Source organism: Eleutherodactylus coqui, chromosome 3, assembly GCF_035609145.1.
Source record: "Eleutherodactylus coqui strain aEleCoq1 chromosome 3, aEleCoq1.hap1, whole genome shotgun sequence".
NCBI lineage: Eukaryota > Metazoa > Chordata > Amphibia > Anura > Eleutherodactylidae > Eleutherodactylus > Eleutherodactylus coqui.
The window spans coordinates 282,719,447-282,739,865 of NC_089839.1; the positions used below are offsets into that span (position 1 = coordinate 282,719,447).

The window sequence follows — 20,419 nt, forward strand, 5'->3', positions numbered from 1 at the left end:
TTGGGCGATGTTCATCGCGCGCAGTAAATACATTACTTTGATAGATCGGACTTTTTCGGATACGAAATATGTATTTTTGTTTTATTAGTTAGATTTTTTTATTGTAAATATGGTAAAAAGTTTTTTTTAACTTTTATAACTTTTTTTAAAAAAAGAATAAGGAGGTACATTCATCTAAAAAAATGGAGAAGAGAAATTCTTAATCTAGAGCTGCACAATGACCTTGGCTGCGACGCACATTGCATGGCCAATATCCCACCAAGACCCTAGTGTATCACATTCTAATGTAAGTGAAGTTACTTAAACTGTGACTCACAAGGTGCTGCAACCATGGCCCAACAATCAGAAGACGTCCAGACCTGATGCATTTCTTGCGATTGTCTTGTCGCAGTAACTTGCAAATCACAATGTGACCAAATTCACTAACATTAGGATGTGAAGTAGCAGAGAAATAGTAGGACATTTGGGGATGGTACACGTGTTGTGGCCAAAGTCACAGTGTAGCCCTAGCCTAAATGTGGAAGAGCAAGACATTGTGAAGTTAACCATAAAATAGGCACAACTGCTAAACACTCTACTGTATTGCTATGAGAACACAAAAACGGATCCACACATAGAGCTTAGAGTAATTAAAATAGATAAACTTTATGGTTACCCTACCACAAATACTAGACTTTTTTCGATGTCTGCCTATTCCAGTTCCTCAGCCCACTCTTTGCAATTTCCAGCACACGGCCTTTAATTTTATCTGGGCTAAGAAACGTGCCAGGATCAAATACACGGTTATGTACTACCACCGGCGATTGGGAGGTCTCTCTGTACCCAATTTAACAAAATATTACAAATCAACGTGACTAGCTCATTGGGCCACTAGTTTGAGAAACACAAATACCCCGCTCTGGATGGAAATTGAAAAGAATCGGGTGAGACCACATGATAGATCATTCTTAACCCCTTAACGACCAGCCCATAGTCTTTTTACGTCCTGCTGAAGTGGGCTTTATTCTCTGAGGACGTAAAAACATGCGTCCTACAGAGAATAAAGCCCCGTGGGCTATGGACGTGACAGCTCCATGCTGTCGGTGCCCGCAGGTAGCCGACAGCATGGAGCTGTCATCCTGGGCTGCGGGGACCCCCCCCCGGCATTGCGATCGGTGCTATCCAATGGATAGCGCCGATCGCAATAAAGTGTGAAAGAAAGGTAAAAAAGCTAAAGATTCAGCTGCCCTGATGGATCGGATCCATCAGGGCAGCTGAAAGTACTTACCCGGCTTCCCCGATGTCTGCCGCGGAGACTGGGTCCTCCGGGACCCGGCGCGGCTCTTCTGCGCATGCGCGCCAGACGAATGATGTCACGCGCATGCGCAGAAGAATGGGAGCCCCGGGAGTTTAAAATCTCCTGGTTTCCGGCTCCTGAAGGTAGCTGGGAACCAAGGGATGTCCCCGGGGACCGTGGCGAGCAGTCCTCAGGCCCGCGATCGCCGCTATCCAGTGGATAGCGGCGATCGCGAAAAAGTAAAAAAAAAAAAAAAAAAAAAAAAAGGTAAAAATAAGGTTAATTTCACCTCCCCTCATGGATCGGATCCATGAGGGGAGGTGAAAATACTCACCCCCGGTCCTCAGCGGCGTCCCGGTCTTCCGGGACCTGAGTCCCCTTAAAACGCTTACATTTCATCTCCCCTCACGGATCATATCCGTGAGGGAGGATGAAATTACGAACCTAAGTCCCCTGGATTTATCCGCGGACCTTACCACAGCTTCTGCGCGCGCAGCCGTCGCCAAAGCGGCAGACGCATGCGCAAAAGCTGTGGATTGCCAGGATAACTTAAAATCCCCCTACTCCTGGCTACAAAACTTAGCCAAGAGCCTGGAAATTTCACGATGAGCGGTTCCTGATCACGTGTTCGCCGTTATCCAATGGATAATGGCGATCACGTAAAAGTTAAAAAAAAGTAAGTTTCATCTCCCCTCACCGATGCGATCGGTGAGAGGAGATGAAACCTTTTACCGGAGGCCTCCGTATTTGCACCCCGACGCGATCTTCTTCCGTGAACTTACCCGGATTCTGCACATGCGACCGCCGGCAAAACACCGGACACATGCGCAGGAGTCGGGGAGCCCAGGAAACTTAAAATCTCCGTACTCCCAGTGACCAACGGTCGCCGAGAGCCTGGAGCAGTGACGGGTGGCCTCGTTGAGCGGTCCACGGTCACGTAATAAAAAAGTAGCGCTCTAACATAGGTCGGTCTCACACGACCGGTTAGGAATTAGATTCTGCATGCGTCTGATCCGCGGTAATACACAGATCAATCGCATTGGATTACACATTTCCGCTCACATTAGTGGGTTGGAATTGCATAATCCACGCGCAGAAAAGAGAACGCAGCAGGTTCTATTTTACCGTGGCTATCCGCAACATAGAGCCCATTGTGCTCCATGGTCATGGATATACCCGCTGCCTAAACGCAACTACCTTGTATACGGGCTGCGGGTACCCGCGTCATCGCTAAGCGACGGTGCGGGAAATACAAACAAAAAAAATTTGTACTGCGAATGACCGCCTGCGTGAGTAGGCAGTTTTGCGCAGTACATTACGCGTCCGTACGCAGGGTCACAGCCGGGCTCACAGCTGGGATCCACTGCGGGCCTCCACAAGCGGATTCCACCTACGGCCGTGTGAGCCCGGCGTTACTCAGACCGCTACCTGTGATACGTATTTTACAAGAAGCCCCGGGAACGCTCGCCTTCCTGCAGTTCCAGGAGCAGCTTGTTGAGCGTCTTCTGTGTGAGACCGCCGCACCTCAGCGAGCTTACGGAGACTCAGAGCGCCACTTTTTACACCCCATCCCCGCCACTGAGGTCAAGAAATGACCCCCAAAAAGCGAGAGGAGGGGGGATACACAGTTTTCTTGCCCTATGTACCTAACCCAACCAGCCTCCGTAATTACCCCTGTCTTCGGACATAAAACGCAGTTTATATTATTACCTTTATCTAATAATTAGGGAATGCCAAAAAATGGGGATGGCGGGGGAAGGGGGCTCTACAAGTGGGTAATGGGGACTAAATCTCCTTCAAGCAAAATTTCTGTTCCGAAAGCCACCGGTTGCTCCTTTCATTTTGGGCCCCATTGTGCATCCCGACATAAGATTAGGGCCACAATGGGTATGTTTCGGAGCACGGGACACACGGGGGTATCCATTTTGGGGTGCAAGTCTTCATTCATATATGTGCTGTACAAAAAAAACTGCTTTTAAAATGACAGAATTACCAAAAAAATGAAAATCGTAATTTTTTTCCTTCGGTTTGGCTTAGATTCTACAAAAAACCGTGAAGTCAAAAAAGTCATCGTACTCCTAGATAAATTCGTTAAGGGGTCTACTTTTCAAAATGGGGTCACTTGTGGGCGTTCTCCATCGTTTTGGTCACTCAATGGCTCTACAAGTGTGCAATGGGGACTAAATCTCCTTCAAGCAAAATTTCTTTTCCGAAAGCCACCGGTTGCTCCTTTCATTTTGGGCCCCATTGTGCATACAGACGTAATACTAGGGCCACAATGGGTATGTTTCTGAGCACAGGACAAACAAGGGTATCCATTCTGGGGTGCAAATCCTAATTTTCATGTGTACTATAGAAAAAAGGTCCTGTCTTTAAAATGACATATTTGCAAAAATATGAAATTTTAGTTTTGCTCTTCTAAATTGCATTGACTCCTAAAAAAACTGTGGGGTTAAAATACTCCTGACACCCCTCAGTGAATACGTTAAAGGGTGTAGTTTTTAAAATGGGGTCATTTGTGGGGGTATCATTTTGACTCCTATGAGCCTTTCCAATCTTGGCTTGGTGTAGGAATACAAAGTGTTCCTCAAAATGCTGAAAAGTAATGTTAAATTTGTAAGTCTCCTAAATGGTTAAAAAAAAAAACGAAAGTTTTTCCAATGTGCGCCCAAAATAAAGTAAACGGATGGAAATATATATCTTAGCAAAAATTTCTATATTATGTTTGCACATATTTGACATATTGCAGCTGGAAATGTGAAAAAAAAAATTGTAATTTTCTTCAAAATTTTCCCAATTTTGGCGCTTTTAATAAATAAACAAATTCTATCTGTCTTTTTTTCCCGCCTAAATGATGTACAACATGTGGCGAAAAAACAATGTCAGAATCGCTTGGTGTTTTTCCATGTTAAAGTGACACGTCAGATTTGCAAAATTTGGCCTGGTCATTAAGGCGCAAACAGGCTTGGTCACTAAGGGGTTAACTTGGTCCACAGAGTCCCTCCCCCTGGACTGTACGGGATGAGCCCCCTCCTATACTACGTACTCTTATTATGGAGAAGCATTAGGTTTAAGTACAACCTTTCTTCTAAGACTTCCCCGATGCTTCCCGTAATCCCTAACCCACACTTTCTTCCAAGCCTGGAGTTTTCTCTTTTTATATGGTGGAGAAACAATCAACTAACCACACTACGACACTTCTATAATAAGTCAACACTCCTAACTGTACAACAATTTATTGCCATATTTAAACCTACCATGCAGGAATCCCTATGGATCAACCAGGTGTTCCACTTCCTTACTCCCCAAACCATGCCTTCCTTACTCCCCAAACTTACACCTTGTGAAAATGTATGTGCCAACGACCCCTCCCAGAAAGGTTCTCCTTGAAAAAGCAGATGCGAAATGTGCGTTGGGGCTCAGGATACAGGTCTTGACTAGGATGTGGTAACACCTTTGCATTTCTATTTTTGTGTGCTCTGAGAGTCTTAGTTTATTGTCTTGCTTGTATTATATAGGACTTGCTTGTTAACGTTATGTGTTTCAGTAGCATCGTGTGAGAGGAGTTTTTAATGTAGAGCTCTCAGGTTCACTATGAGTCAAGCTCGGCTCTCCAGCTTAGGCCCCCTGTCCACGGCCGTTGCAGAATATCGCCAGTGATATTTCGTCGCGGGAGAGAAGGGGGGGGGCTGCTGTCAGTACTCTGCGGTGAGTCTCACAGTGGAGAATCGCGGCATCTCGCAATTTAGATCCTGCGAGCAGAGAATTGCTATGATTCTCTGCTCGTGGACGCCGCGGCTGCGCTTTCCATAGCAACGCAATGAACCATCGCCTGTGGACAGGTAGCCTTAGCCATCTTGTCAATTGAAAACAAAGTAGCAAAAGTAATTGATTTTGAGGCGATTTCACAATTTGCAGAGAACAAACTTAGGAGACATTAGGTTTCTGCTCACAATGTTAAGTAAATAAACCAGAAAATTACACTTGTAATTGTAAGGATCTTGTTTAACTTTTTAATAATTTCAAAATTGGGGGTGGTGACAATTTTTTTTCTGCATCGGGCACCACCTGACCTTGCTACGCCAGGAAGACTACTTAACGACTCACTCAGAGGACGGTTTAAGCGTTGACACTGGGGGAATGGCAGAGGGTGGAAGTATAAAACTTTAATCTCTGGACTCAGCGGGTCACTTACTTGGAGCCCATAAGCTTAACTGAGACTTTGTCAGCTACTTAGGGTGTGCCCTTCCTTTGTCCAACGTATCCAATTAAAAAAAAAAAATATTGAAGCAAAAGTTAATCTTAATTGAAACCTACCGTTTGGTGTGAACAGCTCCTAACAGACTTATGTGCACCCAGCTGATGCTACCCCTACTTCTTGACTACAAACCAACCCTATTCATAGTGTCATCCTGCGGACATGTATTACTTTGCTGTTTCATGCTAAGCTATCGCACTGCAGAAGCATCTGTGGTCAGGACGGACGGACGGACACACAGCTAGATATTTCTGAGAAGACTTCTGAGCTGCATATATTCACAGAAAGCACAGCCATTTCAGCACAAGTAGGATGCGACATGGGCAATGGTTACAGCATATTGAGAAAGGGTGAAGAGAACAGCTTCACAGAGAATGCCAACTGAGCTCTGAACCTGCAGCTCCACAAGCCAACTTGTTAATAAAAGCAGCAATAAACAAGAGAGCTGACAACATAATAAAACCTCTCTATATAAATATATAAAAGTCATTTTCAACAACATACACATATGGTTTGTGGATTACAACAATGTTTACATCTCTGACCTGTTGCACCTAGCGGATGCCCCTTGGAGATCAAGCCTCCACTTGGATTGATAACCCAGCGTCCTCCATATGTATTGTCTCCTCTGTCAATCAGTTCTCCAGCTCTACCTGCAAGAAGAAACCAGACAAAAGTCAGCTATTTATTCACTCAGTAACAGGAACAGATTCATCCAAGTCTGTGGGGACTTCACAGATGTTATACAATTATCAGCCATTTATAAAAGGTTATGGTTTGATAACACTGACATGCAAGATACTTGGCTTTCCCCTTTAAATATGATTTTCTATACGTGGATTACCTATTGGGCAGAGTCCCAGTGCCTCATATGTAATAAGTTCATTAGCAGAGAAGCAGTCATGAAGCTCAATCACATCCACATCCTCTGGTCTCACCCCCACTTTCTGATAACACTTCTCTGCTGCAATCCTGGTCATGTCAAATCCAACCTGGAAAGTATATAAAAAAGGAGAATATAGGAATATCCTGAGCACCCAGCTTTGTGCGATAAGTCCTAAGAGGACGTAAAAGTGGGTTCGCTTCTCACCCCAGTTATTCAGCTGTTTTTTGAAAAAGAGAGGTTACAATTACAAATGGTGGTTTCCCATCTGCATTGGACCTCCAGTCGGAGGTTCCGTCGCAGATCTGGCACAAGATATCGGAAGAAAAAGTGCTGCATGCAGCTTTTTTTCCAGCAAGAAGCAAGACAGCTGAGCGGAAAGCCAACGGACCCCATTAGAGTCAATGGGGTCCGCTCGGCGCTGTTCGGTTCCGCCATAAGACGGAACCAGTCGGCCAGAGGATTCCCTTTCCTGCTCCCCGAACAGGAAACTGGAACCCCCGATACAGATATGAAGCCACCCCAACTCATTTCCCTTGCAGCAGGAATGAATAGCTCTCAATGTAACGCACAAGGGTCTGCCTGTATATTTTATGATAATGTTAAAACAGTACCTCTCCCCCAATGAGTTGGCTTTATTAGTGTTCAGATCCCGTAGGAGATGTGAGCAGTTTTTTGGTCAAAGTCTCCTAGAGAATTGACTTAAGCAAACAGACGGTCACATGGATATTGATTAAAAAGTTTGATCACCGGTCTGAAATTATGGGGGTAGAGAGTCATCAAAATGATTGCAAATGGAAACGTAGAGCAGTTCCCCATACCAATCACAGCCTTTGGAAAACTGAAGCAGTGACCTGACTGGATGTTACGGGAAAGTGCGTAACTTTTGTTAAATCTCCTCCACCACATTAGCTACAGGAAACCATACTTACTGCCTTGATGCAGCTTTCCTCATTAAATGTGCTGGATGTATCGGTCACCATCTCCTGTGCCACGATTTCCACCGCCTGGTGCTGCAGCCCATGCTTCTTCACAAAGTCTTCACTTACCAGGATGGCCGCTGCCGCACCATCGGAGGTTGGACTGCAGGGAAGAAGTTAAAAAAGTTGGAGGTCTTCATTTAAAATCTGCTTCCGTAGCTCCAAGCTCATCTCTCTGAACGTCATTTGTTTGGAATTAGACACATGTGGAAGGACCCAGAGCGAATCTGACCCATAGACGACTTGTTAGAAAGCCTTTTGACTCAAACGGGAAGGGGGAACCAAAGGGGCACATGAGGTGTAAATTCTGTGGATTTTTCATAGTGAAATTGCATACAGAAAAAAAAAAATAAAAAAAATTTGCCATATAGGCTACGTCAAAAATCAGAGGCTGAGCTTTGGATTTCTGCAGTTCCTTTGCATTGACATCACTGCAAATCTGTGTGTGTAACATGATGCAGAGTCCACCTTAAAAAAGTGACATGACAGGTGACTTTGATCTTCTGCGATGTGGATTTGAAATCTGTGCATATATAAGATCCGTGATGTTTAAACTACACTGCAGATTCACAGAATTCAGATTTGTGGCAGAATTTGACATGGCTTATGGCCTAAGACCATGTTCACACAGCAAAGTTGGAGGTGAAAACCACACTAATCTACATCAGATCTGCATCCCATGCATTTGATAGGGAATCTGTGCCGTGATTTATACAGTGAAGATTTTTCTATTCACCGATTTGAGATCTGCATAATAGAAAAAAAGTTGTTCCACGTCACGCCTTGATGCAGAACACACATTGGGTTATCCGTACATACATGTGGATCTGCGGCATTATAAGTTAGGAACCCATCCAATAAGGTTCACTTGGACGCAATGGATGGGCCCACATATTTTGATCAAGATGTGCACCAAGATCCTTGCATTTTGTATGCAATTGGTATAAACATTTACGCAATTTTATTCAGATATATGTGTAACAGTACAGAGGCATGTGTTTGTTATTGTAATTGACGCAGCTATGGCTTACGTGCAGCTTAATTAATTTGTTTTCTGTATGCATTGCATTGGTGGAGAAGTGGCCGCCTACACTTGTTATGCATTCCATCCACCCATCTGTCCCAGGTGCTTCAGTGAATATATAGCCAGGTATCCAGCTTTTCCATTCATTTGAAGGGTTTTTGCCCAAAGAGAGGTGTCTCTAAAGTTAATTAAAGAAAAAAAAAACAAAACAAAAAAAAAAACATCCAATAAGGTTCGTCTGCACATGACGGATGGGCCCATATGTTTTGATCAAAGTGTGCGCAAAGAACTTTGTATTTTTTCATGCGGTTAGTATAGAAATAACAGTTGTGCAATTTTTATGCAGATATTAAACGTGTATGAGAGCTGAAGCACATGTTCCTGCTACCATGTATAAGGAGACTCCAAAAATATCCATTTTGCCTGTGGGAACCATAAAAGCAGCTCCAATTTCCTTACTCTACCATAGTGTCAAAAGTGGACATCCGCTTACCAGCACTGGAGAACTGTAAGGTAGTTAAAAACTTTCCGGGAATTCTTCACTTGATCTAAGCTGTATTCCTCTTGAAACTGTGAGAAGCTGTACAGAGAGAACATCAAATGCTTGCAGTAACCCAATAGATCAAAAGTGAAAAAAATAAATCAAGGCCCCATAATTTAAATAACTGGATTACTGTACATATCAATGCAGAGAGCATCAGAGTGGTCGGTGAAAAAGTTCATTTGCCAATAGAAAAAAACCAAAACCCTGAACTTTGGTTGCTAGGGAAATGTGACTTTTCCTCTGCACATGTTGTGCCTATAGCACCATCACTGCACATATGTGGTATGGGAGTGGAGCATCTCTAGCAGAAGTAAAAAGGAAAATCCATAGTATACAAGGCCCTGAGTATTCTTTACGCATTCTGAGAATACTTTGTCTAACAAATGTTGGATTTCCAAGAGGTGATCGCAGTGAATACTGCATATGGGTCGTCACCAGCTGCATCGGACACCCTAAGGGGCCCTTTCACATGGAAGAGCACACTAAAATCCGCAGGCAGGTTTTGAGCAATTTTCAGTTCTGCAGGTCGCATGCAGATTTTGGCCTAGTCCGTCCCGTGTGAAAGGTCTCTTAGGAATCACATGTGACGATTTTCCAGAGGAGTAATAATTCCTTGACCATCATTTTAGAGGATTATTTTTAGCCGAGGAGGAAGTTAACCCTTTCCAATCCAATTTGTATCCTGGTTTTCCTAGGGGGGCTTACTCTTTTTCTGTCGTTATATAATGGCGCTATATGCTGGCTAAAGCCAGTACTGCATGAGGTGACGGGTTGGATAGACTAACAGCAGAGAGGCTGGCAATATACAGTAAGAGAACCCCGACGGATGTCTTCCAACATCGGAGCTGTACAGCCTTAAATCATAATGTCTCCAGGGGTCAGACAGTGGGTTGGAAAGGGTTAAGAAACATTCTAAGCCCATTTTACTTCATACACCGAACATACAAGTGAGGTCATGCAACGTATTGAAGAGATGTGTGAAGTTAGATAGGCAACCAGAGCCTAAAACGATGGAGACAACCAGTCACCACAGTTGGTTGCACATGTCAACCAATCACATAACAGTTTTGATTTTGCAACCTGCATTAGGAAAATGCACACAGTAATGCTCGCTTTTCTGCCCCTACACAATAATGCCCATTCTCTCCCCCCCCCCCCCCCATCAGTAGTTAAATCCCCTTTTGCACTCCGTCAGTAGAAATGCCCCCTTTTCATGCTGTTAAGAGATAGTCACCCCCTTTTGCTCCCTTGCTACTCCGGTTCTTCTTCTGGTCCGAATAGCACAGCCACAGGCAGTCTAGCACATGATCACACTAGCCAGAGGCCGGAAGGACAGGAGTGGAGCCACAAGGGGAGTGAAGGAGTGTATATATTATGTTTTAGAGGAATATTGCCTTCTACTTAGTAACCACAGGGGGTCCAGCACAGTCCAAAAATAAGCCCTAGCTACATTACATTTAAAAAAGGTGTAGGGGGTGCAATACGTTACCAAGAGCAGGCGCGGTCCAGGTCCCTTACACCGCTCTCCAGAGGTCCGTGCTGTTCCCGCAGTCTTGCCTCCAGGAAGCGATGGGTGCGATTGGTTCTCAAGCCTCACGCTCAGCCAATCAATGCAGCGCTCGATGAACCAATCACAGCCATCGCATTGGTTAATCCAGCTCTGCATTGATTGGTTCTTTGAGCGCTGTAGCTCAGCCAATCAACAGCCATTGCAATGTAGAGGTGGGACTTGTGAATTGGCTGAGCAGTGGCTAACCAATTCATAAATCCTGCCTCGACAATCTGATGGCTGTTAATTGGTTCTTTGAGCGCCGCAGCTCAGTCAATCAATGCAGCTATGGATAAACCAATGTGGTGGCTGTGATTGGTTCTCAAGCGCCGCACGCAGCCAATCACAGCTATTGCTTCCTGGAGGCGGGATTTATGAATCCTGTCACCAGGAAGTGATGATACACGAGCAGCTAAGGCTTAAAAATAGTGTGGAGCTCTGGAGAGCGGTGGGAGGGACATGGAGAGCCTACTAGGTAAGTATAATTATACATCCCCAAAAATAAGACCCAGTGCCTCTTCTGGGGCAAAAAAATTATATAAAACAGGGTCTTATTTTCGGGGAAACAGTGGTAGTAGTAGGCTCCTGCTGCACTTAGTCTAATGCTAGAAACACAGAGGTAGCAATTGAAGGTAAATGGTGGCAGTTTTCCCAGACTTGCAACTTTTTTTTTTTGCATTAAATGTGTGACTTTTTCAACAAGTGGGTGAAACTTAGGAGGGGCCTGGTCTCCCACAGACTGGTATAAACTATAGTGCAAATCTAGATCCGAAGGTCTGGTGCACCAAAAAGGCAAAGATGTGCCAAATCTATAGACACCCCAACCATAATCTATGGGTTCCCACAAAATTGGGAAGGTTTTCTCTATTACAAAACAGTGTGGTTTTGACACTTCTAGCTATACTACGGACAAGCAGAGGTCCTGCAAGTAAGGCCGGCTTCACATGGGCGTCATTATGTGCGCAATACACAAAATAGAACCCATTGATTTCAATATTCACCCACATTTCCATATTTTGCTCGCACATTTAGAACAGACTCTATTTCTGTATATTTGCGCACAAAGATCCCCATAGAAGTCAATGGAGTGGGGGTGCGCAATAGGCAGGGAGATGCAGGAAACACTGCAGTCTATTTGCTGCTCGCAAATGAGCCTTGTGGGCATATAAAGTATAGTAAAATATGCCGATGCACACAAAAAAGCCGACCTAGGACCAACATCTCTACATGATTTTTCACAGCTGGGTTCAATGTTCAAAGAAGCTTCTTGATAAAGTTCTTTGGACTGGTAAGTATAGGAAGCCCGGCGTCTTATACAACACTTACGGATTGTTTGTCGAATGTTTGTGATTCTTCCAGGCGATTTTTGCAAAATGTTCCAACTGTGTTCCTACAAGGAAATAAAACAAAAAGTTTGACAGGTGAGAAGCGGATGACCCCGTCCAATCAGATTGTTACAAAGGTACATCTCTCAGGACTGGAAGAAATATCTGTAAAATTGCAATTCTCCAGAACTTCAGTGATGTGTGATGTGTGCTGGGCGAGCGGTGGAGATCATCATTGTAGCGCAGTGATGTGTGATGTGCGCTGGGCGAGCGCTGGAGATCTCATCATCATTGTAGCGCAGTGATGTGTGATGTGTGATGGGCGAGCGCTGGAGATTTCATCAGCATTGTAGCGCAGTGATGTGTGATGGGCGAGCGCTGGAGATTATCATCATTGTAGCGCAGTGATGTGTGATGGGCGAGCGCTGGAGATTATCATCATTGTAGCGCAGTGATGTGTGATGGGCGAGCGCTGGAGATTTCATCATCATTGTAGCGCAGTGATGTGTGATGGGCGAGCGCTGGAGATTTCATCATCATTGTAGCGCAGTGATGTGTGATGGGCGAGCGCTGGAGATTATCATCATTGTAGCGCAGTGATGTGTGATGGGCGAGCGCTGGAGATTACCATCATTGTAGCGCAGTGATGTGTGATGGGCGAGCGCTGGAGATTTCATCAGCATTGTAGCGCAGTGATGTGTGGTGGGCGAGCGCTGGAGATTTCATCAGCATTGTAGCGCAGTGATGTGTGATGGGCGAGCGCTGGAGAGCTCATTATCATTGTAGCGCAGTGATGTGCGCTGGGCGAGCGCTGGAGATTTCATCAGCATTGTAGCGCAGTGATGTGTGATGGGCGAGCGCTGGAGATTTCATCAGCATTGTAGCGCAGTGATGTGTGATGGGCGAGCACTGGGGATCTCATTATCATTGTAGCGCAGTGATGTGTGATGTGTGATGGGCGAGCGCTGGAGATTTCATCAGCATTGTAGCGCAGTGATGTGTGATGGGCGAGCGCTGGAGATTTCATCAGCATTGTAGCGCAGTGATGTGTGATGGGCGAGCGCTGGAGATTTCATCAGCATTGTAGCGCAGTGATGTGTGATGGGCGAGCGCTGGAGATTTCATCAGCATTGTAGCGCAGTGATGTGTGATGGGCGAGCGCTGGAGATTTCATCAGCATTGTAGCGCAGTGATGTGTGATGGGCGAGCGCTGGAGATTTCATCAGCATTGTAGCGCAGTGATGTGTGATGGGCGAGCGCTGGAGATTTCATCAGCATTGTAGCGCAGTGATGTGTGATGGGCGAGCGCTGGAGATCTCATCATCATTGTAGCGCAGTGATGTGTGATGGGCGAGCGCTGGAGATTATCAGCATTGTAGCGCAGTGATGTGTAATGGGCGAGCGCTGGAGATTTCATCAGCATTGTAGCGCAGTGATGTGTGATGGGCGAGCGCTCCAGATTTCATCAGCATTGTAGCGCAGTGATGTGTGATGGGCGAGCGCTGGAGAGCTCATTATCATTGTAGCGCAGTGATGTGTGATGTGCGCTGGGCGAGCGCTGGAGATTTCATCAGCATTGTAGCGCAGTGATGTGTGCTGGAGATCTCATCATCATTGTAGCGCAGTGATGTGTGATGGGCGAGCGCTGGAGATTTCATCAGCATTGTAGCGCAGTGATGTGTGATGGGCGAGCGCTGGAGATTTCATCAGCATTGTAGCGCAGTGATGTGTGCTGGAGATCTCATCATCATTGTAGCACAGTGATGTGTGATGTGCGCTGGGCGAGCGCTGGAGAGCTGATCACTGTAGTTTTTATAAATATTATTGTGTTACCGTATTTCTCCATGTGTTCCTGTCCTGCTCTTCCAAACATCTGAGGAGCGATCGGAGCAGGCTCCAGGCCATACTTGTTTACTATAACTTCCAAATGCTTATCCATTGGGTTAGTCCGGTCCGAGTACTACACAAAAAAAAAAAAAAAAGCAGTAAGCCTAATGACTTATCTCAAGTCGCCACAATGTTAAAGAGAACCCGTCAGCTCCCCCAAGATGCCCGGGCTGTGGTTGGCACGGTATAGTTGTGGCCAAAAATTTTCGTTTTCACAGTTTGCTGTTTCAGTGTTATTAGATCTTTTAGTCAGATGTTTCTATGGTTACTGGAGTACATTTATAAGAATTGCATAAGTTTTTAAACTTTTGACAAATACATTAAATTTAGGCAAAGACTCAATATTTACAGTGTTGACCCTTCTTTTTCAAGACTTCTGCAATTCATCCTGGCCTGCTGATCTAAGCTTCTGGGCCAAATCCTGACTGATGGCAAAGTATTATTGCCTAAATCGGTGCTTGGAGTTTACCACAGTTTGTGTTTGTCCACCCACTTGAGTATTGAACACAGGTTTCAATATTTTGCTCACCGAGCCACTTAGTGATCACTTTTGCCTTGTGACATGGTGGTAAAGTATTGTTCATCACCAAACTGCTCCTGGATGGTTGGGAGAACTTGTGATTGGAGGAGGTTTAGATACTATTTTTTATTCATAGCGGTGCTTTAGACAAAGTTGTGAGTGAGCCCCCCTATGAAATGCTTAGAACTGTCCTTCAGTATACCAACAAACATTTGACTAAAAGATCTAAAAACACTGAAGCAGCAAACTGAAATCAGTGTCAGCCTCAAAACTTTTTGTATAGTGAGACATGCAGATTTCAGAGAGCCAAGCCTAACTAAACTGCCCTTCTTATGTCTTGAGCCCCTCTCTCTTCCCATATGCTAATGGGCCCAACTATGCTCACTGCATACGGATTTACCCAGCTCCCATTAAAAGGGCATCTAACGAATCCTTTTCATACTAGAATTCCTAAAATGCTGATAATTATTTTAAATTAATTTGCAACATTTCTAGCATAAAAAGATACTTCAGAATTTTTGCTTCCATGCGTCATCCTTAATGCTGCTGCTGCTAATCTGTGTGGATGAAGGCAGCTCTGGACACAGTCAGTCTCCTTCCCCCTCTGGCAGCTGACAATATAGCCCCTTCTTTCTTTCCTTGTAGGAGTTTTCTCAGCTACACTTCCACTCATTGACAAAACAATAATGCACCCAAAATAGAAATGTTGGACTGCTGCAAAATTCGACAGTGTTATGTCTCAGGCAGAAATGTACATGATTACAGTTGGTCCGATTAGACACTGGGTCTAGTCATCAGAGGCCATACACGTGCTTCCCCTGTTGCCCTATTAAAAGGCTCACAGACTACTCTTGTGTAGTGGACCTCTTGTGTAGAGCTTGTTGACCACTAGGTGCCTCTTTGGACGCACTCGAAGACTTTTTGCCCAGTTAACAGACTTTATGAGGGGGCGTATTATGAGCGAAGCAGGATGATAGTTTTAACGAATTGCCCGCCACCTGGGCAACACTGTTAGGAGTTGTTGAGACCAGTGGGTGCATGGGGGCAGACAGACCACCAGTAGAGAGGATTGTTTGATCCGCCTACAAGCAGGAGCAGAGCCAAGTTATCCACCATCCAGACAAGTGGCGCCACTGTTACAGAACCCAGTCTCTACCCAGACCAGGCACTTAGCAGAAGGAAATATGGTGCCATGTGCCCATTATGTGTGCTGCTATTTACACCCCAACACTGTTGCCTTCATTTGCAATGCTGTCATGATTGAGAGGTCTGGACTGCTACAGATTGGAACTGTATCTTTAGCATCAAATCCAAGTGCTGTTTAGGAACAAACGCTGGTCATATTTGAGTATTGATGCCTTGGGGTGAGTGCCTAAATCCTGCATTTGCTGTGGAGCAGCACACTGTCCCCACTGCTGGTGTGATGGTCTGAGGGCCATTGCATACAACAGTCAGTCCCCCCTAGTAGTGGTGCGAGGGGCAATGACAGCTCAGCGATGTGTTCAGGACATCCTGCAGCCACATGTGTTCCTCTCATGGCGGCTTCCAAGAGGCAGCAGGATAATGTTCGGCCGCACACACAAGGGGGTCACAGGAATGCCTCTGCCAGGTTGCTTCACTTTGGCTTGCATATTTATTGGGGCCCGCTGGGACGCCAACTTAGAGAGCCTACTAATGTGAAACATCTAGTGATCCAGTTGTAACATCTTTGGGCAAATGTGCTGCAAGATACCATACGGAGCCGGTACGCCTCCCTGTTCGTATCATCATGTATCCAGGCTACAGGTACTACAGCCTCCTTTAAATTACAGTTTGCTCCAATTAATTCTCCTTTTGCTCTGATACTGTAATCACTTATATCAATGTTACAATCAGAGAGTTTCATTTGATTCTGACAACTCCTTTTTGGTGCCATTTTTTCGTCAATGAGTATTTACTGCAGAGGCCGCTCCTTCCTGACAAGCAGGCAGAAAGACATTTCTATTGCTAAAGGATCCCTAGGAAGCCCCGGCTGTAGGGAGTATGATGGACAGCACTCCGCTCATTACATAAACCAGCACATCGCTATACACTCTAAACACAAGGTTGCAGATACGCAATATGATCTACTCCGACATCAGATCCACGGGGCACAAAAGTCTGTCTAAATGGGAATATTCACAACTCGGACTGAAAAGTCCAATTCTGTGCAATAGAAGGCAAAATGGGGCTTTAAACGCATTTGTCGCTTTAGAGGTCACATTGCTCTTTATTAAGCAGACAGAGCAGAACTAGACAGGTCTGTGCAGAACTTTCTCATCCATCCTAATCCGACCTGAAATAATGACAGCTTAACCTGCCGTTCCCCATTCCTATATAATGGTGGCACGTAGATAAGACAGCCCCTGGTCAAACAGCCGGAAATTAAGTGTAACTCATCAAGTACAGTAGATGTAACAAGTCCCTGCTATAGGGAAAAGGTGTGACTAAGATTATGTATGCAATTATAGATTACCTTTAGCCCATAGGCAGCACCCCATTTCTCTGCCACCTAATGGAAACTCGCAAAGTATAAAGCCAGCAAAAAAAAAAAAAAATGGGGTATTTGGTGTTGCAACTTATCCCCATTAAAGTGGTAGAGCTGTAATACTAGACATAACCTATAGACAAGAGTGGCGCTGTTTGTGGTAGAAAATAGCCATGTCTTTCGAATACATTTAAAGGGGTCAAAGATTCACCTGATCCTGTCCAGCGATGCAGGTGCCTTCACTTCTGGACAGATTCTAACATTGAGTCAAATGGTAAGGACCGCTTATTATCGGTGACACTATCTCAATAACTAATTCAGACCCCTTCTTGATCTCTGCACGCCTCGTGGCGCAGAACGGGTATGGCTTAGTTATTGAAGTGAGTTGACCAGCCCCACGCCCTACCTCCCCCGAGATGGCATCACAACCAAGGAGAGGTCCCCCCAAAGAGATGGCATCATAGCCAAGGAGAGGTCACTACCGGGGCCAGGAGTGGTGGTGTCGGCACAGCTGGACCTGGATTGCATCAAGGTAAAGATGTCCTTCTAAACACTAACCATTGATTTTAATGACCCTCGTTCCATCTTCTCAAAACCCAGAGCGAGAACACAGTCTGCCAACCCTGCGGACGATAAAGAAGAGTACAAGTCAGAAATCACCACTTACATCATGTAGGAGTATTATAGTAAAGTTGTAACAAACCAAAGTGGTGAGATTAACAGCGATGGCTCAATGAATGGCAACATAGTAATCTACCAGAGTCTTAAAAAGCTATACACAAGGCATTGTTCGGCAGAAGTCTGTAGTGTAGCTGCGTAAGGGCTCTTCCACGTGAGCGTATATCGGCCCGCTGTTTTCACAGTCAGACGATATATGCTATGATCTGATCCATTGGATTCCAATGCATCAGATCACATGGCCGTATTCCCGTGACTGGAACTATCTTTCAGGTCGGAATACGTCGGCCGCTGCATCGGCTCCTATGGGAGCCAATGACAGCGGCCGGAGAAGGGAGAGAGTTTAGCAGAGTGACTGCTAAACTACCTCCCTCTTCTCTCCTCCCCTCTGGCTGATTGCAATGGGAGGGGGCGGGACTGGGTGGAGCCAAGCACCGCTCCATCTCCTCCCATTGCTGGCTGCGGACAAAGGGCAGGAGCTTAGCTCCGCCCCCTCTCATTGCAAACAGCCAGAGAGGAGGTGAGCCGGCGAGGTGGAGGGAAGGGGCAACGGCATGGTGGCCTTGGCGTATATGCGCCGGGGCCCATGCCGTCTGAATGGGCGCACAAAAGTTAGATTTGTACGCTCGCTTACAGGTTTTTACCGCTCAGATGGTAGCGCATATCAGCCGGATGTGAAAATGGTAGCTGATATACGCTAGTGTGAAAGAGCCCTAAGGTTGCAGAACTGCGCAGAGAACCAACACTTTTCAATGGGCAAATCTGTGTACAGAACTCCCTGGGCGAAATCCATGTCAAGAAGTAATGTTACTACGGCACGGATTCCGACTGAAAGTAATGGGAGGCGGATTTGCATCAAGGTCCAAGCAGAGTGAGCATTAAATCCATGGCAAGATTCCAGTGTGATGATATCGTAATACAACACAGCTGAGGGTCTGTTACAGATGAATCCACTCTATAAAATCCTCTACATACATCAGCAGCACAAGTCTAATGCCTGTGATGGTAGTTTGTGACAATGTATCAGTGAAGGTTACAATGTATCAGTGGTCAGTCCAGACTGTTTGGCTCACAGAGGATTGTCTAGACTGCATATATCTGTACTTGGGAGAAGCATTTACAATTTTCAAGCCTCTGGATCTATATAAAATGTCCAATTTCTTGACAGCAAGCAACTATGTTGAGAATGGTAAGGTGTTGTACACACCACTAGAAACTTGTCCTTGAAGGATTAAAGGGAACGATCATAAGAGGGAAAAAAAAAAAAGTTCAAATGAGCGAAAGTGAACGATAATTGCTTGGTCTAAAAGTCAGCCAGAAAGAAGAAAACCGTCTCTAGTGCCCCCTATTGGAAGTAACTACGCTATAAGTCAATGTCTTGCCCTTGCAACATGACTAGGCATAATAGCAAACCCAAATGGGCTTCTGGTTTGGCTCATAGCTTAAGTCATGTTGTAAGGTCTGTTAAAGGGTCTGACATTAACATAGGGTAGCTACTTAAAGGGCCACTAGAGAGGCCTATTCAAAATCTGAGAGAGGCTGGATGCAATTACCTCCGTCTCTACTTGACATACCAAGGTGGGGTGAAGGGGTAGACAAGGACACTTCATTTATATCATATGCCCTCTCTATGGCGTGGACCCCATAATTGGACTTGCACCTCTTCGTAACATACAAGACCATCTCTCACCTCCTTGGACCAGCTGTCTGGCCATGAAGAGGGCTGTGGAGCCCGTAGAGCAGTTGTTATTCACATTCATGATGGGGATCCCTGTGAGTCCCAGGCTGTGATATATCGCCCTCTGTCCGCATGTTGAGTCGCCTGCAAGTCAAAAACGCCTTCTTGTAGAAACAACCAAAGTGATATCAGATTTTTGCCATAATCATTTTTATATTGAGTTGCGCAAAACGTGATTACATTAGAGAAAGCTAAAGAACCTCACAGGATGGCAACGGGGTTCTGTATTCAGATGTAGCAGAGGTGAACTGGTCATACGATATATATAGTCACGTACCATAGACATAGCCCACACACGCCTGCTCCACCAAGGAGTATGGGATCTGTGCATCAGCCAGAGCCTTCTGTCCTGTGAGAAAGAAAAAAATAATGTCAGTCATGTCGGGCTATGCTTTTCCGAAAAGTCGCACTGAACCCGTGTATAGCGCTGTAGTACAACATTAGCGAGTTAAAAGGGTTATTTGGGACTTGGATATAGATGACCCATCAATATCAGATCGGTGGGGGTCCGATCCCAGCACTCTGCCTGATCATCTATTTAAAGGGGCTGCGGCGCTTGGGCGAGAGATGTGGCCTCTTCATCAGTCATTGGCGTTTCTGCAGCTCAGTCCTATTCAAGTGAATGCGATTGAGCTGTAATACCGGTACAGCCGCTACACAACGCAAGGATGGCTTTACACAGGACAACTATCGTCTGATTAGTCGCTCAAAATAGTCACTAAAGCGTACAAATGACCGCCGTTTGTCGGCTGTTACACAGAGCAATTGTTTTTCACTTGTCCAATTTCACAAATTTCTGAATTAATTGTTGGGAGGATTTACTCGGCCTAAAGACAGGAATTAGGTCCTACCTGTTAATTCCTTTTCTTGAAGTCATCCTGACAGCATACACCTGGAGGTTGCCTGCTGGACACCTGTTGGGACAGGAAGCGGAAAATACAAAAGGCAACTCCCACCACCGGCTCACCAGTGTGTACCAAATAACTACAGTGACCCGACTTTGCTTAACCAATCATTTCTAATATGGAAATCATAGTACAATACGTTACTTCACGTAAAATATAACTGAAGGGGAGGGAAAAGCCCCTATGCTGTCAGGATGACTTCAAGAAAAGGAATTAACAGGTAGGACCCAATTCCTGTCTTCCCCTCGTCATCCTGACAGCATACACATGGAGGAATACCAACGACCAAGGGCTTTAGGGAGGGACCACTGCCTGTAGCACCTTCCGCCCAAAGGCCATATCACGG

The 20,419-nt window shown here is 45.3% G+C and overlaps 1 protein-coding gene across 1 annotated transcript in view; it reads right to left on the reverse strand.

Annotated features, from left to right (window-relative positions):
* Positions 1–20,419, reverse strand: part of SCP2 (sterol carrier protein 2) — a 44,062-nt gene that overhangs the window by 13,655 nt on the left and 9,988 nt on the right. The window contains exons 3-11 of the mRNA XM_066597588.1: positions 19,446–19,517; positions 19,121–19,252; positions 17,311–17,375; positions 13,673–13,799; positions 11,841–11,904; positions 8,915–9,001; positions 7,350–7,500; positions 6,379–6,526; positions 6,080–6,187 (exon numbers count right to left, since the gene is read on the reverse strand). Of these exons, the coding sequence (XP_066453685.1) occupies positions 6,080–6,187; positions 6,379–6,526; positions 7,350–7,500; positions 8,915–9,001; positions 11,841–11,904; positions 13,673–13,799; positions 17,311–17,375; positions 19,121–19,252; positions 19,446–19,517 (954 nt within the window). The remainder of the gene's footprint in view (positions 1–6,079; positions 6,188–6,378; positions 6,527–7,349; positions 7,501–8,914; positions 9,002–11,840; positions 11,905–13,672; positions 13,800–17,310; positions 17,376–19,120; positions 19,253–19,445; positions 19,518–20,419) is intronic.